At 39.5% G+C, this 22,502-nt stretch overlaps 2 protein-coding genes across 2 annotated transcripts in view; both read left to right on the top strand.

Annotated features, from left to right (window-relative positions):
* The first annotated feature begins 4,308 nt into the window (after nucleotides 1-4,308).
* The window catches only part of ITGA1 (integrin subunit alpha 1), a 77,972-nt gene continuing 59,778 nt past the window's right edge, over nucleotides 4,309-22,502 (top strand). The window contains exon 1 of the mRNA XM_065860393.2: nucleotides 4,309-4,442. Within this exon, the coding sequence (XP_065716465.1) occupies nucleotides 4,415-4,442 (28 nt within the window). The 5' untranslated portion in view covers nucleotides 4,309-4,414. The remainder of the gene's footprint in view (nucleotides 4,443-22,502) is intronic.
* On the top strand, nucleotides 10,827-17,377 carry PELO (pelota mRNA surveillance and ribosome rescue factor). Its single transcript, XM_065861275.2, has 2 exons — nucleotides 10,827-11,894; nucleotides 13,068-17,377. Exons 1-2 carry the CDS (start codon nucleotides 11,169-11,171, stop codon nucleotides 13,497-13,499), a joined length of 1,158 nt encoding a protein of 385 aa, XP_065717347.1. The 5' UTR covers nucleotides 10,827-11,168; the 3' UTR covers nucleotides 13,500-17,377.

The raw sequence follows: 22,502 nt of genomic DNA, 5'->3' as shown, positions 1-22,502 counted from the left end.
TTACTTCAGTGCAGCAGAAAAAGTACTTCAGCACAACAAAGCTGAAATACTCAGAGAGAGCAGTACCTCATTCAAGCTGAACTGATAAACCAGCTTGTGTTTTTTCTAGTCTCCTTTGTCACATATATGTTGAAAAAATATATATTCATGTTAAAGTTTGGTAATATACTACAGAGCTCAAAGATATATTGTTGACATAGTAAATAATTAAATAGGTAAGTAATTAATAAAGCAGAAATTTAAAACAAAGGTGCAGCAGAAAAATTCAAATCAGGATTTAAATTGTAAGAAGTTGACTCAAAGGAAATAGAAATAGCATATGAAATTATAAAAAGGATAGAGGTAACAGCTGCAAGAATCTTATATTCTATTATAATATAAAAATCCTTCTATGTGGGTATAAAGTGACAATCATAAAATAAATACATTGGTAGATGATTTATAACTGTAAATGATACTATATAAACTCATGTCTTCCTGTATTTTTGTGATACAGTTACTTTTGATCTCTACAAATTTAGGATGAATATTGAAAAAAATGCATCCAGATAAAATGTGGAAAGAAAAGCAGTGTGATCGAGGATGTGACATAACTTTAAATCTGTTAAACAGAAAAAGTAGACTATTTTATTTTAGTAAGAATACAGATTCTATATTAATTTGGTTCATGAATACTCTATAATAGTTGGCATATAATCCAAAAAAGACCAACAAAGAAGACATGGAAGAATATCGTAGAGAACACATTTAACACAGAACACAAAGGGCATTTTCCATAACATTTCCAACCAACATTAATTAAACTAACACAAGCGGCAAAACAAAATTTTTATGAACATCCCATTGTACAGTAAAAAGGATTTTTGGCACATTTGTACCACTGGTTAAATGAGATGGAGCAGAAACATTGGCATTCTCCAAGAATATCAAGTATCAGCTAAAAGCTGAGCTGTAAAACATCAAAAGATTTATGCACAGAGTATTGCTGGAACCATACCAAGTCTTAGTTCTGGTACTCGAAGAAGGAGCCTTTGATTATCTCAGACATAATAAAAAAACCACTACAGCCCCACAAGTTCTGCCAAGTGAATTCTAGCATGGTCCTAGAATTGGATAGGAAAAAATTGAGACTATGAAGACAGAGTAATCAAGGTGCAAGACATCTTGGAGACTGTGAATAAGCAAGTGTAAGAAAAAAATGTGAATTATCACTAATCTACAGTACAACGTAAACCATCAAAGATGATAATAAGAGTTTTTAATGACAAATCTTCACTTAGAAGCTATATGAACAAGCTCTGCGGTATTTTCCAAGAAGTGTACAATACACTGTAATAACAACAGTGAACATTGTAGAAACATGTTACGTCTCTCCTACAATTATTGATGTTGTCATACTATTCCTTTATTGGAAGTAAGTTGGGCATGCTTCTGGCTATTTGAAGTCAAAGTCTTGCATTACTCATTGCTCTCTTGTGCTCCAGGTTAGAGATCCTTTTTACCTAACAATGAAAATAAATTAAAATTGCTCATATCCTCTATAGGAATGGAATAATAATTGCCATGGAAGATTAGTTCTATGCACATTATAGTCACATTATTTAGAAGACTGCCTGCCTTTCAAACTATTTGAAAAGTTTTAGATACTGTTCCTTCACTCCCCACGCTTAGGACAAAACACATTTCTGCTGTTTTTGCAGAAATAACACCCACCTAAAGTGAGAAGAATTGGGTCTTCGTGGTATTTTTAATTTTTGTTGTCCTTTCAAAATCTAGTCTTTCAAAGTCTTTAATATTTAATCACAAATGCTTCCATCAGATTCCATAGAACTACTAGTGTACTTATTCTATAATGCATGTTCTAAAATACTTTGTTGAAACCGAATTAGGAAGCAGAGTTCAAAATGAAAAATCATGTTTAATTTATAGCACTAGGAAAAAAAAAAAAAAAAAAAAAACACTTCCTCAGCATTCTGTGACACTTTAGAAAGGCATAAAGGATATGCAAAACAATCATATTCTTCAAACAAATTTGACTCTTTTGTTTTATTCATCATTAAAGGTACTGGCTTTTTATACTAGTACAATCCACAGAAACTAATAATATTTTTAATGCAGGGATCACAATTACATAATATCTTTACTTCTGGGCCTGAGCACACCTTATCTAGAGATTCCTTCTTAAAATATATGTGTTGCTTACTACTAATGTATAAAACTTTAAACACCAAGAAAAGCAATATGTTATGAACAGTTGCCTGAATGAATGCACCCAAAGCAACAAACACTGTGAAAAGATGCAGCAGCTATTCTGCAAGCAATAGGAGTCTGTTTCTCTCTGAAAAGCTTTGGTATTCCAAACTAAATAATGGTCTGTAAGTCTGCAATGTATTTTACTTTTTTGAATGTGTGCAAACTAGGAAGAAATACTAGCTCAGTCCAGCAGTTCATATTTTCTAGTGTCTTCCATTTGGCATGGCCTGATGCAAGATGTATTAACACTACCACAGAAAGAAAATTAAAAACAATAATAATACTAAGAATAATTTGGAATAAATTAGGAATAACTCTTAATCAGGAATGTTTCTTTCTATTCTCAAGAAGTCTTATTCCCCATAGGATGTACATTCCCCACACATGTACCAAAGATCACATATACTTCAAACAGGTTTGAACTGATTTTTTTAATACATGTGAAAGTCTTTAGTTTCCCTGTTTCTTCCTCAGATGTAGTTAATTGTACCACAGAAATAAATCCTTCTCTATGATTTGAAAGCAAGCTCAACTCCTCCATGTGCATTTAGTCAAAGCACAGTGACACAAAGGGAATACAAAGTGTTTGGTAAAAAAAAAAAATAAAATAAAATAAAATTTAAAAATCCAGGATGTTATTGCCACCTTTCCAACTGGGGTAAACTGGCAGTAGTAACACAACTCACTCACAAAAAAAAAAAAATGAAATTACAAGTTAGACGCGTTTAATTTCATCAACTTCAACTAGTCCCACTGTAGTAATTAAATATATTTTCTAATGTGTAAAGGCAACATATGCAGAAATTATTATTGAATGAGGACCTTTGCTCTTAAACCCGGTTTTGAAATTGTGCACTAATTCATAAAGTTTCCGCAGATCTACGAGTAAAGGTACGCCCAAAGTGCTATCATAAAATCGAGACATAAGTTGGAAGATGTACTTAATTATCATAGTGATATTAACAGCTGTAATTTATTAGCCTCAGAGGAACTTAGAAAAATTCCACCAGCTTCCACTTATTTAGCAAATTCTTTGCTCCAATTCAAAGAAAAAATGGGGAATTTTTCTAGTAGCATCAAGATCTCTAAATCTTCATACAGTATTTTTTTCTTTTTCTTTCTTGAGGGACCATGGGCTCTCGTGTTTTATAAATAGCAAAATGATTTTTTTTTTTTTTTTTTTACCAGATCCAATGCAAAAACTCATGCACTGCTGAAGAAACGTCACTCTGCCTCAGCATCCCTCTGGTAAAAACACAAAAGTTCTGCAAACTGCCCTTTTACCGAGTTTTTAACGAACCCTGCAAATCCCTACTCACAGGCTTGAATCTGGCTGATTATTACCTTTGCAATTTATTCAGTGATTTATTAGTGAAGTCATTCGGGCGCAGGGAAAGTGGGGGAAGGGATGCCATGCAATGTTCTGTAGATGAGGGCAAAGGCAGTTATACGGTATTTCCTCTACGCAGCAAAGTACAGGGAGATGGAAAGTCTCGAGAAAATCGCCCACTGTCTCAAGAGTTACTGCGTGCCCAGAGCCGCTGAGAATGAGGAGGGGGTGGCTGGCTTCCTCCTGCAGACAAATGACCGACCGTAGAGTGCGTTTTTAAGGGGTGATGTAAGGGAAATTAGACTTGACCAGCCAAACACACCCCCTACCTCAACGATGTGTTTCTCCTGCTGAGAAGGGCGAGAGAGGTGTCCGAGGAGCACGCCCAGCTCTCTCGTACCCTACTGGGAGGGGGGCTGGCCAGCGGGAGACACTAACTAATTAATTATGAGCGGGCAGATGTCCCTTTAAGGTCTACTGTGCTTTCCAACGGCTGCAGCCGGAGGCTTGAGGGGGGGAAGATTTGGCTTTATTTGTACATCTTAGCGCTGGGCGAGTTCTACAGAGAGGTTTCCAAAGCTCAGAGGTCTTTGAGGGGTGGGCGGGAGGAAAGTTGTGTGCAGGGGGAGGAAGCTAAATTCCTCTCGAAGCGAAGAAACAACGTAAAGACTGAATAACAAACAGGAAATGCCTAACTCGGCTGCACGGCGGACGGGCGGTGCAGAGCGCTGAAGCCCGCTGGCAGCTCAGCACCGACGGGCGCGCCGGCGGCAGGACCGGTCCCGCCACCTCTGCCTCCGCCCGGGCCGCCGGGCCCGCAGGAGCCCAGGCATGGCTGCCTCCTACTGGATAATGACAGGTGAGGAAATCCCCCTTTCTGTCTTGCTCTGAAGACCCAGTCCCGACATCAGCTGTGCTCCCTGCGAGAGGGGAGTGATGTTGTTAGGGGCTGGCAGCCGCAAGACTGTGTTTCCCCTGCTGGGTCCCTCCAGCTGCCCCTGCCCCGGCAATGCCCTGCCCGGAGCTGCTCTGCAGCTGGAGCCCATGAGGGACTTCTTCGATTTGCTTCTCTCTGGAAACTTTAATCCCTAAACCAGTATTAAAACCTTTGGGGGTGGGGTGAGGCTTCTAGATGAGGATGAATGGGAGAAAATAAATAGCATAATCGTGTTTGGCTTGGGAAAAGAGATGCACCTCGCACCTTTTTTTTAATTAGGGTAGCTATTTTGTTTCTCACCATTTGGCTTTCAGATGTTCTGAGTTGTAAAAGGGGAAGTGAGGAAGCAGTTAGCTGCACACAACTAACTTCAGCAAGATGAGTTCATCCAGTGATCAAATATGTAATATTTCCTTTTAGGGTTTCATTAATTGTTAGGGACGTAATCGCTCTTTTAGCAAAATATAGCCAGTAACAATCCCACTAGCTTGTGGATCTGTAGTAACATTTTGGATCCTAAATCAGGGGAATCCAAGAAGTGGGAAAGAGGCTAAGGCAGTGCTGGAATTCATGTGCTTGCAAACTTGGACACTGAGCTCCCCGGCAGCTCTTGCGCTGGCAGCTAGCACACAGTGAATCTCAGGCAGTACAGAGGAATAAATCAATTTCATAAGAGTCGTGAAAACACAGGCAGCAGCCAGTGGGGAAAAGGGAAGAGTAGCATTTTCCCCTCTTCACTCTGAGCTTATTGTGCAAGAACAGATACAGGAAAATGTGAAAATCTTAATGTAGTACATTGATGTGCCACATTTAGCCCTTGTTCATAGATATCTTTATTACTTTTCTTACATGTTGATATTCTCCAAACATGCTTTTCTTTGTGTTCCTTCACACAAGGAGGCTTCGTAAAGTGGCAACAATTTAGCATACCACAACTTCCCTTCAGAGTTGCAAAATTTGCAATGGTGCTGCTGGCAGATAATTCACCAGTAATGACAAAAGGGTTTATTGTCAGGTAGGAAAACATTTCGAGGGTGGGTCCCATCCATATCTGTCAGGGGCTTTCTAGTTTTTTGTTGTTGTTTATTGTTTTCTGTTTTAAAAACTTGGTGTGAAATACAATACAGTTGGAAATAAGAGCAGGAATTACAGATACCAAAAAACTGAATTCAAATTGTCTGAGATAAATAAGAAAATCAGTGCTACAGAAATAAGTCAAAATGTTATAAAAATAAGGACAAAGAGTTTCAGAATTACAGTGGAATAAAGGCAAATGCTCCTTTTTCTTAAAAAACGGGGGGGGTGCAAATAATCTGTCATGCACTAGGAGCCAAAACCAACCTAGAATAAAAGAAGGTGCACAGACATGTATGTTTGTGTATTTATACAGATTTTTTTTTTTCTAATCTAACTTGGTATTGGTGAGGAAGTCTGACAGATGCAGAAAAATAGGCAGAAGTGCACAATGAAGTGACAAGCCTGATAAGGGCTGAGGAACATAATCTATGAAGAAAGACTGAATGAGTTAGGCAAGTTACCTAGAAGACCGAAAACTAAGGGCAAAGTGTCAAGCATTTAAAAATATATATTTTTACCAAAGTATGATCAGTGAGACTGTTCTTCCAAATGTCAACGTTTTCTTTGTTTTGTGAGGTCACTCAATCATGACTTTCTATATTGCATTTGTTGGTTTATAAAGAGATTGAAGAATAGTTGGGGTTTTGTGTCCAACAAAGGACAGGGGGAAATCAACATAACTCACTGTGCAAAACACTTAGGGAATAATCAGAACAACATTATTACTCTTCAGATAATGAATTCCTAAAATTGTCTACCAAAAAAACCCACCCCTGCATAATCTCCTTCACTGAAAGTTTTGATGAAGTTGGATAAATACCCATGAGGAATGGCTGAGGTTTACTTCACCTGGCCTCAGCGTAATTGCTTTAACTAGGGATCTGATGAAGTTTTCTGCAGCCCTACATTTCAACAGAAGAGGAAAGAAGAAATAAATCCAAAGGGTTCCATTACTTTACTCTTCTTCACTTTTATTTTTATGCATAGCCTCCTCCCTCCTGGAGTTCTCTCCTCATTAGTAATGATCATTTTGTTGGTACTGATTAAGAATACCATCTTTACAATATGAAAGATCAGTAATCATAAAGACAGAACTGTATGCAGAAAATGCAGTGGTCTCTGTACAAAGCCTACAAAGGCAGGACAGATACAGGATAAAAAACCATAATTCCCCCACTTTCTCATTCCATCTTTATCTTTTATCTTCCTTTGGTCTTGCAATATGGTCCAACATTTCTCAGCAGTTTTACCCCTGTATTTGAGATTCTTTCCCTCTAGTTATTGTTTTCTTATTTAATCGAGGTCTTGAACATGTTTGCATGAGTTCTAGTTAAAATGGCTATAATACGAGAGAGAGTGTGTTTCCTATGAACATGATTTCTCCTTGTCTCAAATCTGTCTACAAACTATTTTATAAAGCACCTGATCAAGACTTGACGATGTAGGACAGTGTCTCTCAAATATTTTCAAAATAACAATCTTTCAAAACCAGCATGTCTTAAAAATTCCCGTGAATATACACTACCATAATTTTTATCTTGTCCTGTACTGTGCTTAAAAAGGTCTGAAAATGGATGCTAAGTTGCTCCAATTATATATATATTTACTATTTCTTTTAAAAGTTAAAATGGCAAGAACTGTCAGCCTCTACACTTAATGTTTTACCAAGAGTGGAACAGACCATGCTATTTAAGGGGCACATGTTGGTAATTTTGGGGCCATCAGTGGCTAAAGTCACTTGGTTTGTTCAGCTGGAGGACACTAAGAGGAGATCTCATTGCAGATACAGCTTCCTCACAAGAGAAGGAGGAGGGGCAGGTGCTGATCTCTTCTCTGGCAACCAAGGACAGAACCTGAGGGAATGGCAGGAAGATGTGCCAGGGAAGGTTTAGGTTGGACATTAGCAAAAGGTTCATCACCCAGAGAGTGGTAAAGCACTGGAACAGGCTCGCCGCGGAGGTGTCATGGCCCCAAGCCTGACAGTGTTCAAGAAGAGACTGGACAACACCCTCAGATACATGGTGTGAATTTAGGGGTTGTCATAAGCAGAGGCAGAAGTTGGACATGATGATCCTCGAAGGTCCCTTCCAACTCAGGACATTCTATGATTCTATGATTTTGAACTTGTATGTTAAAAGTGTACAGAGAAGTATTCACTTGTTTGGTTTTACTGGGGTCAAAGTCATTTCTTTCCATGACATTAGCAAAATTAATATGAACTTAAGAACGCATGAACCACCAGCTGAATAGGAGTCAGCAGTGTGCCCAGATAGCCAAAAAGGCCAACAGCATCCTGGCTTGTATCAGGAATAGTGTGGCCAGCAGGACTAGAGAAGTGATTCAGTGCTGGTGAGGCTCCACCTTGAATCCGGTGCTCATCATAAGAAGGACATTGAGGTGCTGGAGAGAGTGCGGAGGAGGGCGATAAAGCTGCTGAGGGGCCTCGAGGACAAGTCTGATGAGGAACGGTTGAGGGAACTGGAGCTGTTTAGCCTGGAGAAAAGGAGGTTGAGGGGAGACCTCATCACTGTCTACAACTACCTGAAAGGAAGTTGTAGCATGGAGGGTGCTGGTCTCTTCTTCCAAGTAGCAAGTGATATGATGAAAGGAAATGGCCTCAAGTTGCTCCAGGGGAGTTTTAGATTGGATATTAGGAAAAAATTCTTCACAGAAAGGGTTGTCAGGCATTGGAACACGCTCTCCAGGAAAGTGGTGGAGTCACCATCCCTGGAAGTGTTTAAAAGGCATTTAGACGAGCTTCTTAGGGACAAGGTTTAGTGCTAGAGTTATGGTTAGACTCAATGATACTGAGGGTCTCTTCCAACCAAAATGATTCTATGATTCTAACTTACAAAGTTAGTTATATGGTTCTGAAATTTTCAGAAATGTTGTTTTTCTTCTGTTGCTCATTCTCTGACATATTCAAACACATAACAATACCCAGGACTTACTTTTTACCAGAGTAGGCAAAGCATCATCAGTAGCAAATGTTTTCCTTTATAAGTTGATAATGGTCGTGCTAATTGTGGATGCATCACTGAGGTTTACAGATGCCACTAAGTACTTGGCACTGTTAGTAACTGTGTTAAATATCACAAATTTTCTGTTTGAGAAAGGACTTCAGTGCATCTCAAAAGGTCTCTTTCTACAACAATCAGTTTATATGTTGAGTGGCAACTTTGTTTCAAGGCTGTTGTTCTTTGGTTTAGGTTGTGTATTTTTGTTTTGGGTTGTTTTAATGCATCTGCTTGCATGAAGTGAATGCCTATTTTTATACTGGATGCCAACATGCAATCTTTACCTGAAATATATCACATCTCCAGGGATGTGAGGCTGCTTATAAAAATTAGACTGGAACAAACAAGCAGCAAGAAGTTTGTAAATACACAGCAGCAAAAGAATAAAAAATAAAATAACTGTTAATGTGGTAGGTAAATACTACAGCTCATTTTTCTTGAAAGAATACCATGACATCAACCCTTGCAATTTTATAATCACAAAAAACATAAAGAAGAAAATTCACCATGCAACATTTACACAGACAAGTGAAAGGAACTCCAAAAGAACAGCTGAAAGCACACTCTCTGCCTAAGCCACAAAACATTAATACAAAATTATCAGTATGTACAAGCCCAAATTAAACAGTTATTTACATGTGTGCCTATGTTATATTCCCTTGGGTGGTCCAGCTTCCTTCTGTGAAACTATTCATGCTAACAGAGTTAAGCATGTGCACTCACAGGAAGAGAGTCTGAGGTCTTATAAATAAATCCTATTATGTAATATCTGATAAAGTTGTTTTTACATCAGTATCAAGCTTAGAAACAAGGAACGGACATTACTGGGCCAGATCCCAGTTCAGTGTCCTGTTGCAACAACTGACTAGTGCTAGAATCCTGAGAGAAATTTATATGTACACCTTAATGGGAGATATGGGATGATTTTCGCTTGCAGTATTCTTGTATATTAGTAAATTCTTGACCCCAAAGCCTTTCCAAGTCAGAAAATTCCATAATCCACAGTGGTTTCGTTTTGTGTATTGTTTGTATTTTGTTGAATATCGAAAGGAAACCAGAAACTTGTTTTTAATGGTTCTAAATTTGCACTTTGTCATCTCTAAGAGGATGTCCTCCCACTTTTCAGTTATCAGACTGTGTGGACATTCCAAACTTACTGTATCTGTTCCAATTGCCCTGACACGCATATCATGGCACGTCAGTCTGTCTACTTTCTCAATTTTCTTTTTTTTTGTTCTTCTGAATCATTCTTCACACAAGCACTTTTTCTGTTCTCCATTAATTTTCTTTTCCTCATGCTTTCTAAATTTGCAACAGTTACTCTGAAATGGAGTTCTCAGTAATAAATAAGCTCAAAGTAAGCTGCAGTACTTGTATAATGACATTATTTTTTCACAATATTTTGGGCTTGTTACATTTGTCTAGGCTGCAAATTGAGCTGTCTAGTTATTGTTCAGGCGCCTTTTCTGTGCTAGTGATAATTCAAAAAGGCTTTTGCAAGGCATATTACTTAAAACTGCCAACATCAAACTTCATTTGAAACATGCTTATCTGACTCTGAAGCCACTCGGGACTGTCTACTAGGTTCAGGAAGCAGGTCAAGTTTCAGGGTAGGCTAAAGTGTAACTTAAACTTTTAAGCTGAAGTTCAGTTAAAGAGCAACGTCAAAGTAACAGTTGAGATTCCGATGTTGCCTGGGTCTGGTTTCCATTTCGCTCAGTGGCGGTTGCCCGACCCGCCGCCCCAATCAGGCCCCAGCAGCTGCGTTCCCCGCCTGAGGTACAGGGCTCGTCCCACCGCACCCAGAAAACCGCTGAGGCACACCTGTGTCATCTCCTTCCACAACTACTTAGGTGCTGTTGTTTGTTTTCCTCTTCTCAAACGTGAAGGGCTGTGTCAGAGGCCTTTGGAAACCACTGCAAGCAGCTAAAGAGGCAGGGCAAACGCGACCCGCGGGCCCCGACCCCCTCACTGCTCGCTCACGGACAGGCAGCATCGGGGAGACACACGGCTTTACAGCCCTCTCCCGCCTCACAGAAGCGTTGCAGCTGCCTCCTAGTTCCCCCGAGAAAGCCTTGCTCTGGCGATCTCCGGCCCTGCGCGGTCCCGGCTTGCGGACGCGACAGGGCCCCGTAACGCCTCGCGCCGGAAATCCGCCGTGCCCCGCGCGTGCGCCAGCTCTTGATGCGGACGCGGAAGCGTGCACGCGACTGGGGCTCGGAGGCGAACGGGCACTGGGGAGGTGCGTGTGCGGCCGGCGCCTTTTAGGACCCGCCGTGCGCGAACGGCGCCTTTTAGGACCTGCCGTCCGCTGCACATGCGCGCCGAGCGGGACAGGGAGACGGCCCCGAGTTGCGCCCGCGCCTGAGGAGTAGAGCAGAATCCGCCACAGGCCTGGGGCAGGCCGGTGATCGGGATAGGCCGTTCATCGCGGCCCGCAGTAGGCTGTCCGTGCACGGGTCTCGCCGCCCGCCAGCTCCCGCCGCCAGGCCTCCCGAGACAGGTCTGTAGGTGCGTCTGCGGGGAGGCCGGGGGGGCACAAAGAACTACCAGAATGAAGCTGGTGAGGAAAGACCTGGAGAAGGACAATGCGGGGCAGGTGACGCTGATCCCCGAGGAGCCCGAGGACATGTGGCATACCTACAATCTGCTGCAGGTGGGTGACAGCCTGCGGGCCTCCACCATCCGGAAAGTGCAGACCGAATCGGCCACGGGCAGCGTGGGCAGCAACCGCATCCGCACTACCCTCACCCTCTGCGTGGAGGCCATCGACTTCGACTCACAGGCCTGCCAGCTGCGAGTGAAGGGCACTAACATCCAAGAGAATGAGTACGTCAAGATGGGGGCCTACCACACCATCGAGCTGGAGCCCAACCGGCAGTTCACGCTGGCCAAGAAGCAGTGGGACAGCGTGGTGCTGGAGCGCATCGAGCAGGCCTGTGACCCGGCCTGGAGTGCCGATGTGGCAGCCGTGGTCATGCAGGAAGGGCTGGCTCACGTCTGCTTGGTCACTCCAAGCATGACGCTTACCCGTGCCAAGGTGGAGGTGAACATCCCCCGCAAGCGGAAAGGGAACTGCAGTCAGCATGACCGGGCCCTGGAGAGATTTTACGAGCAGGTGGTACAAGCCATCCAGCGGCATATCAACTTTGAGGTGGTGAAGTGTGTACTGGTGGCTAGCCCAGGCTTCGTACGGGAGCAGTTCTGTGACTACATGTTCCAGCAGGCGGTCAAGACTGACAATAAGCTTCTTCTGGAGAACAGGTCCAAGTTCCTACAGGTAAGGAACTAAACAGTCTCCAGAGTGGGTAAAAAGAGGCTTAAGAGCTGTCTGTGATGATGAAAGATAATTGCCAAGGGTGATGGGAAATAATTCGCTTATTAGAGAAAACAAATTTCCGTCTGAGTATCGTAAGGTAATTATTCTCATGCTTCCCAAACTATAAGGTACTTATGCGGAATACAGAGATGGTTCCTTCCTAGGATACCTTAACATGGAATAGAGAAAGTATGGAATACTTCAAACTTTCTATAAAAACATATTTAATTTAATTAAGACCGAAGTACAAGTTGGAAAATGGTTTAACTGTAATCTATGATACTAGATAGCATCCATATTTAATAACAGCTTTCTAAAGCTTTTTTAAAAAAGCACCTGGATGTGGTATAGGTTAGTTGATTTGGTTATTAGTTTTGTACTACATAGTTAAAGGTTATGCAGACCATAGTGTTTTTTCCTGTTCCTTAGGTATCTAGTTGATTGAGTGGGGTTTTTTTCGCCTTTCACTGAAACAGCCAAACTCTGAGCGTAAAATAAACTTTCCTTTTCATAAGGACACTTGTATATTTCTTTCATTGGAGAAGACCTGTAATCCATACTTGGAAAAAGGCTGGAGCATGGCAGGGGGAAGTGTGTCCCAATACTTGATGGTCACAATGTCTAGGAGACACATTACATCAAGAAGCCCTCCTTTGCGTTTTTAGCAAAGTGATGCTGTGAAGAGTTTTAATGTACTTCACAGCTTTGCAAGCGTGGAAACTATGCAGTTGTGCAAGACTTAGCACTTTTGCACTATATGGCTGCAGTTTTAAGAGGTCTTCTCTTCTTGAATGCTTTAAAAGGGAGAGGCTTAAGTCTTAGTTTCTAAGTAGTTTCAAATGGCCCTCTTTGGGGACTGTCTGCAACAACTTGCATGTCTAACCCAGTCTTTGAATAAGAAAAACAGCTTTCCTCCACTTCTTAAAGTACAGTTTAAGGGATTTGGTATAGGCTTTGGGTTGCAGGAGGGAACCTTTAAGAAAAGAATCACGTAAGTTTCAAGAAAGAGGGAACTCCTTTGAATAATTATGAAGATAACTATTGTGTATAGTGGAAGCTGTTTGTGATTGGGTAATCAAGAAGGTGGTCCTTTTTATTTAAAAATATGCAAACCTTTGACTTTTTTTACTCTAGGTCCACTCGTCCTCTGGACATAAATATGCATTGAAGGAAGCCCTCTGCGACCCAGCTGTAACTAGCCGTCTCTCTGACACTAAGGCAGCTGGTGAGGTCAAAGCCTTAGATGACTTCTACAAAATGCTGCAGCATGAGCCTGACCGGGCTTTTTATGGTCTGAAGCATGTAGAGAAGGCCAATGAAGCCATGGCCATTGATACCTTGCTGATCAGCGATGAGCTTTTCCGGCACCAGGATGTGGCTACACGTGCCCGATATGTTAAGTTGGTAGATAGTGTACGGGAGAACATGGGCACAGTACGCATTTTCTCCAGCCTGCATGTGTCTGGAGAACAGCTTGGCCAACTGACAGGAGTGGCAGCCATCCTGCGCTTTCCTATTGCTGAGCTCTCTGACCAGGAAGATGAATCTAGCTCTGAAGAGGATTGATAATGGTGACTTCATTCCACAGTTTCTTTTCCAAGTCATGTTGAAGTGACATTAAAGGCCCTCCTTCCTAAGTACAGTGTGCAGGTGTGCTGTGACTTGTAATTTAATTTTTTCATAGTATTTCTTACACTATATAGCTCTGCTCAGCACACTAATGGATGTCTGTTCTATGGTAATGATTATTGGTGTACTGTGCATTGGAGGTGACTGGTTTTGCAAGTTACACCCTGGACCTCCAGCAGTACAAGGAACTAATTTGACTCTCCAGAGCTGCTCACTCTGCATGTTAAGGCAGACTGACAGCCTAGTGTTTTGGAAAGTGTATGAAAAGATAATAAACTAAGAGGGAGAAAATTATGTCAGACTGTCAATTTCTGTCCAAATGCTTGAAAAGAGTATTGCAGAACAAATGTAAGCTTCTTTTTGCAAGACCTGACAAAACTGTGCTTGATCTTAGGAACTCAACATTCTTCCTAAGACATGGCAAAGGAGTGAGTTCAAAATCATCTCTTAGGGGTTTTTGTGGTGTTATGAGTCTTACCACTTAAATATTTCTGAGTAACACTTGAAGCAAACTTTCAGAAACAAGACCTTTTAAATTAACCATTTCCTCCCTAATGTGATAGTCGATGCAACAGAAATTGTGAAGCTCACTGCACCCTTTTCTGTTATCTTTTTGAATGCTGTTATATTGTGAGACTGTCCTGAAAACTAACAATGTATGATGCATCTTGTCATTGACTGTATTCTGATAAGTTGACATTGGGATTATTTCATGCACAGTTTTGAGAAGAAATGTGAAAAGGCTTGCAAAATCAGGACCCAGGCTTCCATAAGGAATCTTTTGACAACAAATAGTTTAAATAAGTTCATAGTCTTGTATTTTTCTCCTTGTATAACTCTTTAAAAAATGCATAAGTTGTGATACAGAAGTAAATATTACAAATTTATAAATCAAACTTCAGCTTGAGATAATGAGAACTGTAAGAATAAAAATTATTATTCCAATTAGTTGCTCTGCTCCAAGTTTTGAGAGCCACTATTTTCTCTCTTCACTGAGCAATAAATCTTAGGCTGAGGAAGGAGAAGCTGCTTTCAGATTCTGACATACGTGCAAGGGAATTGTTCAGTTTAAACCAATATCTCATGGTGTAGGTTGTGCATGTAAATAAGCATTCCTTTTCTTTTTTAAATGTGGTGGGAGGGGGGAACAAGAGAGACTTGCCAAAAATAAAATTTATTTAAGAAAGCTGTAGAAGACTTCTGAAATACGGAAAGGCACATAACAGTGGAATATTAAAAATAAAAACACCAAAGCTTTTAGTCTGAGTAGTATAATTTTAGCAAAAGCATTTTTAATGGTACTAACATACGTTGATGGATGCCATGCTATGAATTTGATATTATCTACTGTTAGCTGAATCATCAGCCTAAACTTGATTGAGAAGTTGATTTAAAAGCCATCTCCCCTTTTCCCATCATCCAAACAGTCTAAGGGATGTATGAACAGAACTTACATTAGAACCGTACTGTATTAACACTAATTCTTCCCTCACTGAAGACAAGCTCATTGAGACAATTGTTTAGAGTCACATTGCACAGATAAACTATGTTATTTGAGCATTTTTGTCTTGAATGGTGTTGAGTGCCATAAGTTACAGAATGCTGAGGTAGGCTTCCTTTAACAGTTAGGACTGGTTAAATTAGAACTTCTTTTTTTTTTCTTTTAAAAATGTCCCAAAGATCATTATATACTTTTCCAGCTACATAGCACCCTGATTTCTGCCATACATGGAGTTAAATGTAAGGAACATATGAAAGAAGTAGAAGACTCTGACCTTCAATAAATGTCACTTATATGCTGCAAATTCAGGCTTTAAACAGGCTCATAATGTCTAAACAATGTCGTTAATTTAAGATAAGCTGGTATATTTGTTTTTCAGTTCTTATAAGTAATGCCAGTTTGTTGCAATTGTACATAAGTAATACATGCAAAATTGTAGTACACCACTTAGTTTAATTCGCAGCAAACTGAGAGATAAACTATTCCTTGTTTGTGGAAGGGTTTTCTATTTTATTAGACCAAATTGAGTCCAATTATTCCATTTTAAACAAGAAATTACAAAGAGCTTTTATTCTGTACTATAAGAAGATTAAAATGGCAATTCTGCAAGTCTATGTTTTTTGCTTGTGTTAGCGTATCACCAAGGAAAAGAACCAGCTATTTTGCTGCTTATTTGGATTCTTAAGGTATAAAAGCAAACATCTGGTAAGAAAATAAGTTCATAGTTATTCTTTGAATTATTTATACTTAGAATGAAAATTCTACACAGATTTGACCATTTTGGAGTATTTTTCTTTTTTTAGTTATTGCTGTCATGGCATAAAGTCTGAAAGAAATACACATGTAGTTACCCAAAGCATGGGAGGATTTTTTTTTTTTGGTAAGCATTTTTGTCGTAAAATAAATATACAATCACTATGTAGACAAATGCATCCTGTTTCAGGAAACAGCTTAAGGGCTTGATATTGAAGGTAGGCTGCGTTCAGTAGTTGCAGATGCTTGACCTGGCAAAGTTCCAGGGTTGCTAGTATCTTCTATATTTAAAGAAATTTTGAATTGTTGGAAAGTCCATGTTGACAAAGATACTTGCTTAACACAGACTTTAATGTCTGTGTGCAGATAGTACGCAGAAGATGCATGTCATCTGCAGATCAAATGAATAAGTGCTAGAGCCGTGGGAAATTTATTTTATCTTCTCTTTGGAACTAAACATATATGAGATAAAAACTGTCTGCAGTATGAAAATTGTTCTCATGCACCATGAAGTATTTAGTAATTTTGAACAGTGTTTCAGTTTAGTTTCTGATAACAGTCTGACATAATTCTGCGAATCAGTAGCATGTTTTATCTTCCAATTTTCCAGTTTTCAAAATAAATTAATACACACTGTAGGGCTTCTTAATATTTGTTATATTTGGTAGGAAGAATGCTTTTAAAAGTATCATGAAATCAGCTTGAACCTGAATCCTGCTGTGCTCTTTAGAGATTCAAATAGATTCATTAATTTAGGTCATAAAACCTCTCTTGCAAACTCTTACTTTGGAGCAGACTTCAGTTTGTTAGTTCTGTCACCTCTGGCATTTAAATCCAGTTATTATTATATAATTTTTTGGTGATTGTTTAGCAAATAAAGTTTGGTACAAAATACGAAGCCACCACCAGCAAGAGACAAAATAATCGTGCTAGTTATAAAGCAAATAAAAGACAGCCTTCAGTGAAGCTGTAAACTATTTAACAGTATTTGACCTACAGAGTTCCTCATTTCCCTCTTCCTGTCTTCACCCTTGTACACTATATGAGTAAAATACTGGGAACAAATGATCTGACCATCAGAGTAACAAGAGCCCATAGCTCTTCAGCGTGATGTTTTTAAGGTCATGTAAATGTCTGAAGTAATTTTCATATGCTACTATTCTCTCTAAGGTTAAGTAGCACTGAATATTAGAAGTGTCTTAGCCTTTGAAAATCTCTTAGTTTAACTTCTGAGCTGCTGACCATGGTTTGCAGGGTTTTTTGTGAAGGTATATTATAGCTACCTTTGACTGATTAATACCTTGAGCCTCTCTAATTTCTTTCTGGAAGCTGCATGATCCATCCAGAAGATGTGCTCGATTTCATAAAGGCAAAGTGGGGATAGAAGGTGCAATCATGTGCATGTGATCTTTTTTGGTCACCCTGTCCATTCACTTTCCTCTCAGATTTTCATATCTCTATTTTTAACGAAAACAGGCCTGTTTTGTAAAGTAATAAATGTCTAGTTTTGCAGGAAAAAAAAGCATGTTCTCATAATGTTAATAAATGTTCATGAACCACATTTGTGCAGTGTGTGGTCTGTTGCTTCTGCAAAAGATCTCAGAAACCAATTTTTAAAATGTGAAATTGCAATTAGAAGGACTGCAATTAGGAATCCTTGTTTATAGCTCAAAACTGGCATTCCCACAAGACACCTAGTAACAAAAAAATAAAGGAATTACTTCAGAAAGCTACTCGGTTTTGTACCTTTTAGATACAGCAAAACTTCAGACTTGATTTTTTTTTCTTGCTCTGTGATATATCAGTTGCTTATATCAGGTTGGGTTTGGTGTGTTTTTTATTAGTTGTTGTTGTTTTAAGTTAAAATGTTTGTTTTAGAATGAAGTTCCTAAGCTGTACAGCTAAGTGCAACTGAGGTAGTTCAGGTTGTTGACTGTTAAATAAAAAAGAAGTTTCTTCAAGCTGTGCTAATGTGGGGGATGATACATGCTAGGAGTCATTCCCTTCTCAGTTCTCATTAAATATATACCTGCAACTTGCTACAAAATGAATGATAAAAATTTTAGTGCCCTTAAAACTTAAAATTTCCCAGTTTTGGTTTGACTTAGGAGATGGTGGGAACAGAAGAGAAATATGGCATTCCTGTATAGTATTTTGCAATATCTCTGTTTCTCCTACAACAACCACAACTTGCTTTTAGATCCCATTGTATTCAGATTTTGTATAGGAAAATAGTATTTTGCATACTCACTATTCTGCTAATTTAGAGTTAAGAAAATGCCTAACCATTTGCGTCTTGTGATTATTATAATTCTTAATTCAGGCTCTGACATGGGTTAAGCCTGGGATTTTTCAGCAGTGGAAAGAGTAAACATAGGCTGTGGAGCTTCTTGTGTGACGGTTGCCCGAAGAATTGCTTAATAAGTGCAATGTTTAGTCCCGCCAGATTTTTTGTGCTTGACTCAAGTAGGGCATTGACTTCTATTTGAGAATAACTGCCTGAATGGTACAGAATATAAAGGACATAAATGTCTCCAGTCTTAACAACCAAACTGTAGTGCATATTCTCTGCAAACTTGTCTACTTGACTGTTTTAGAAATGCAGTATAGCTTTTATGTGAAACATTTGTGTGCTAAGGTGTCTTAGCCTAAAACAGACTGTGAGGAAAAGGTCTCTGAAATCATACTTGTTTATTCTGTTGTCTGAAAATAATTCTTCCTCTTGTCCCACTTGAGGGCTATACAAGAAACAGAGGGGAGCTGGTATTGGAGCAGCACTTGTTTCCAAGTCAGTGTCTTCTGGGAAATGCAACACAAAGCAGCAACTTTAAAGCGATGCCAGATCTTGTCAGATTTTGCTATATCAAGCTCTAATTTATTGCCCTCTTTTTGGGAAATGATATCTTCACAGCTAACATAATTACTGTCATACTGTTTTAGTAATTATTTAGAAGTCAAATTAGATCTGATCATTAATCCTCTGACAAAATAGCTGTTCCATTACAGAATTTTAATTAGTTGAAACTAGTCCTTCTTCCAGACTTGATGGGAAGTTTTCACTCTGGTCAAAAATGGAATTTATAATCAAATTCAAGCCTAGAATAGCAAAAGAAGAGTCTAGGGGTTTAAGGAGTCATATGGGACAGAAGATACTGAAGCTTAAGTTTTCTGTTTCATTGTTAACACTAGGCTAAACATGCTCCCTTTTCTGTCAGTGTCTTTGGTAAGTACTATTCCACATCGTATAAGCCAATAAATATTTTAATATTTTGTCCGAGATAGCTAAACCACAGCTGGTGTAGTATCTTCTGGGATGTGGGAGACAATTTTCAGATTTCTGATACGAATGGAACAGGACAGTGATTGAAAGCTGTGACTGTTCCTACCTAATACACTCCAGCTGTAGTCATCATGTTTCAGAAAAAAAAGTCCTGAGCAGGGTTCCATGTTTCAAAAACGTTTTGGACCTGGAAGCAGCCAAGCCAATCTGCTTTTGAAAACAGGATTATTATTTCCTATGTAGCCTTAATACAAACCCTTAGACATTTATGTTACTTAGAACAAATGTTTTTAGCTGACTTTTTACTGAAACTACTTCAGAACAAATAAATTAACACAGTATGTATGTAAAGATACCTGTGTGTGTGTGTATAAAGATGCATTACCCTCAAAGAATGTGGTATCTTCATGTAAAAAAGAAAGCCAACTTGACTCTTAGCTTGTAGTTGCTTTGGCAGCTGAAGGAATTACTCAGGATGCAGACTTTGTAGTTTTTTCAGGCTTCGAGATTTGTTTATGGTAGGTGGAGGCTGGTAGCAAGTGCAACATTTAGGAGGTCTGATAGTTGGTGTTGAATGCTCGTGAACATCTTCCACAGTTTCTGAAGCTCTGGGAGCTGTGGCAGGTTTTGCTGAAGACAACTGCCTTTTCTTTAACATGTAGCATTCAGCCTTGTGGCTTCAAATGCATAAGTATTTTAGTTCAGGTGTGACATAAACTAATTATTCGCGTTTGTTTATCTTACCTGTATAGTGGCCGTGAAACACTTCCACTCCCTTTGGTAAAGAAAACCGTTTTATCCCACACAATTTTTTCTTTTTCTGAGTGGACATTGCAGGTCTGTGTTAGGGTGGCTAAGGTGAAGCTGAAATGGACTTCCTGAAGCTGGAAGAACATCATCTGTCTGCCAGGACAGCTGTGCCTCTGGGGCAGCAGCTGCCCTCACCACAGGGCTGTACCTGGGAGCTGCTGGCACAGCAGCAGTGAGAGGTGGAAAAGGAGCAGCTGCCTCATGAGGGATCCTTTCCAAGTTCCAGAGCCATGAGGAAAGCTGAAAAGCTATGCCTTGATGGAAAATATGAGATGCTGTGTTGGACACAAGTCTTCTTCTCCAGAGAGAACTACACTGGGTGTTTGAAATACCTGTACTCAGTTCTAACAGCTCATTCTCAGTTGAGGGTAAGATGCCAGCTGATGTGATTAAGCTTGTGCCCAAGGGAGAGGAGCCTCAAGGCTGACACTTAAAATACTGAGACCTTGCTAATCCTGTCACTGTGAAGCAACTGATTTCTGACAAGCCTGCTACCCAAGTGTCACACATGGAGCCTTTGCTGTATCTGAGGATTGTGAAAAACTATCTTTGTTTTCCTTTCATACCTGTCTGAAAGAGCTTTCTTTTACAGAACTAATATGTAGTGCTTTGAGAAACAAAAAGAAAACCAAAGGAAAATTTTCTAATCAGACATTAAAAAAAAAAAACAGCCAACAACAGAAGCTGATTTAAATAAACCTTCCGGAGTTTTTGAGGGGGTGCTTAGTGAGAAGAAACAGTAAGAGAAAGCCAGAAAAAAAAAAAATATTAAAAGGTTTGTTGGATTTTTTAAACAGTGTTTCAGATTGTTTCAGCTAAAGCATTGTTTTTTAAGATAACCAGACTAGTAAGTCAAGTTAGTCAAATGGTAAGTTTTCAGGCTTTTTCTCTTGAAAATCTCAGAAATCAGTTATTGACTATCTATTAATAAGCAGTCAAGCATTGTGATTTTCGTAAACAACAGATTTATGATTGCGTAGGCAGTTGCAAGCTGTCCACATGTGTTTTATTCAAGTCTACTTGCATGGTCCTGTGCATTTTTATTATGAGACAAAAGTCCTATTAAATATTCAGAAATAACAAAATAAATGTTGACAATTGATGCTGACGGCTGCAAATCTAACCACCTCTAATTTCGAACACTTACCTTTCTAGCTTAATAGGTTATAAACATTTGCAATAGTGTGGGGTTTTGTTTTTTGTTTTTGTTTTTTAGGGGACATTATTGAACTTGTTACTGAAAACTGTTTGGGGCTCTAGGCAGCAGTATTTTGAAATCAAAGTTTTCACTTTCAGTTTTAGAACCCTTTTAAAACTACTTTGTTCCCTATCTTAAGCACTTCTATTTTGACATAAGAACTGGCACAAAATGAATGTATGTTGGAGAGCAGAAAGTTGCTACTACTAGAAAAATGAGAAGCTGGAACAGCCTTCCACTCAGAAAAATCAGAGCAAAAGGTCACTTTAATATGGAATTTGTTTATCCTGAAAAATATGATGTCATTGCCAGCAATAGATAGGAATCAATTCCTGTAGCCTACGCACTGAAGAGAAGCAGAGCGCTTGCTGTTGTTACGTTAGAACATTGTATTGCCCCGGTTATAACAATCCAATTCTTTGCGCATATGGTCTCACCACGTCTCAACAGACAAACCAGATTGCACCACAATACTCACCTTGTGTCAGACAGGGATTAGCTGTCTGAGCTGACACTGCAAGGATACCTATATTAGGTGCATGTTATGGGCTTAATGAGTACTTTCCCTTCGATCTCTGACAGTTCAATGTCCTCTAGGAGCTCTAAAGACCTATTAAAGAATATGTTTTTGAGCATTTTGTTTATAAATAGACATCAAACTCAAGTCATTGATCATTGTTAAGTATTTCCTTTAGAAAGCATGTTTTCTCAAATTATTCTGAAGCTGCTATTAATCGGTCCTTTGTGTATATTGTCACAGCTTAGAAAAGTTTGTTTCAGACAAAGGTAACTGAGCTATAGACCAAAGAAGATAAAAACGGAGCATAGCATCAGCACAGCTGGGCTAAAAGGAAAAGCTGGAAGTGATGCGTTGCCACTCTCTGCTGCTGAAAACACCTCTGTTGAGGTGTTACTTGCATAAAGCTGATGTTAAACCCATGATAAGGCAGCATGTACTTGCAAAAACAGTGCTGTGGGGTATAAGGTGGTGGCACAACACTCTTATGTGCCTTTTTAAACCCTCGCAGCCCCCACTCACTTTTAGAAGACCAAGTCACTCTTAACACCAAAACTGACCTTAACTTTGCAAGTTAACTTCAGTTTTTAATTTAACCTTAATTTAGCCTGGGCAAGTGGCATCTACACAAGAACATACAATTTCCTCACTATTAAGCTTCCGTGGTACTTTTGTGAAGTTGATGGTACGTTTGAAAGAAAGACTAACAGTTCTTTATGGAACTCTTGGCAACATCAGAAGACTTTCTGAATAGGACTGGGCTGGACAGATATCTTAAAATCATGGGTGTACTTCATGTGCTGTGGGTGGGAAATGTAAGTTATTAGCACCAGGAATTCATGTAGAAAGCTCTATCTCAAACGGCATCTAAAAAACAGGAT

Source organism: Patagioenas fasciata, chromosome Z, assembly GCF_037038585.1.
Source record: "Patagioenas fasciata isolate bPatFas1 chromosome Z, bPatFas1.hap1, whole genome shotgun sequence".
NCBI classification, from domain to species: domain Eukaryota; kingdom Metazoa; phylum Chordata; class Aves; order Columbiformes; family Columbidae; genus Patagioenas; species Patagioenas fasciata.
The sequence above is the reverse complement of the archived record's forward strand: the minus strand, read 5'-3'. Positions and strand labels throughout refer to the sequence as shown.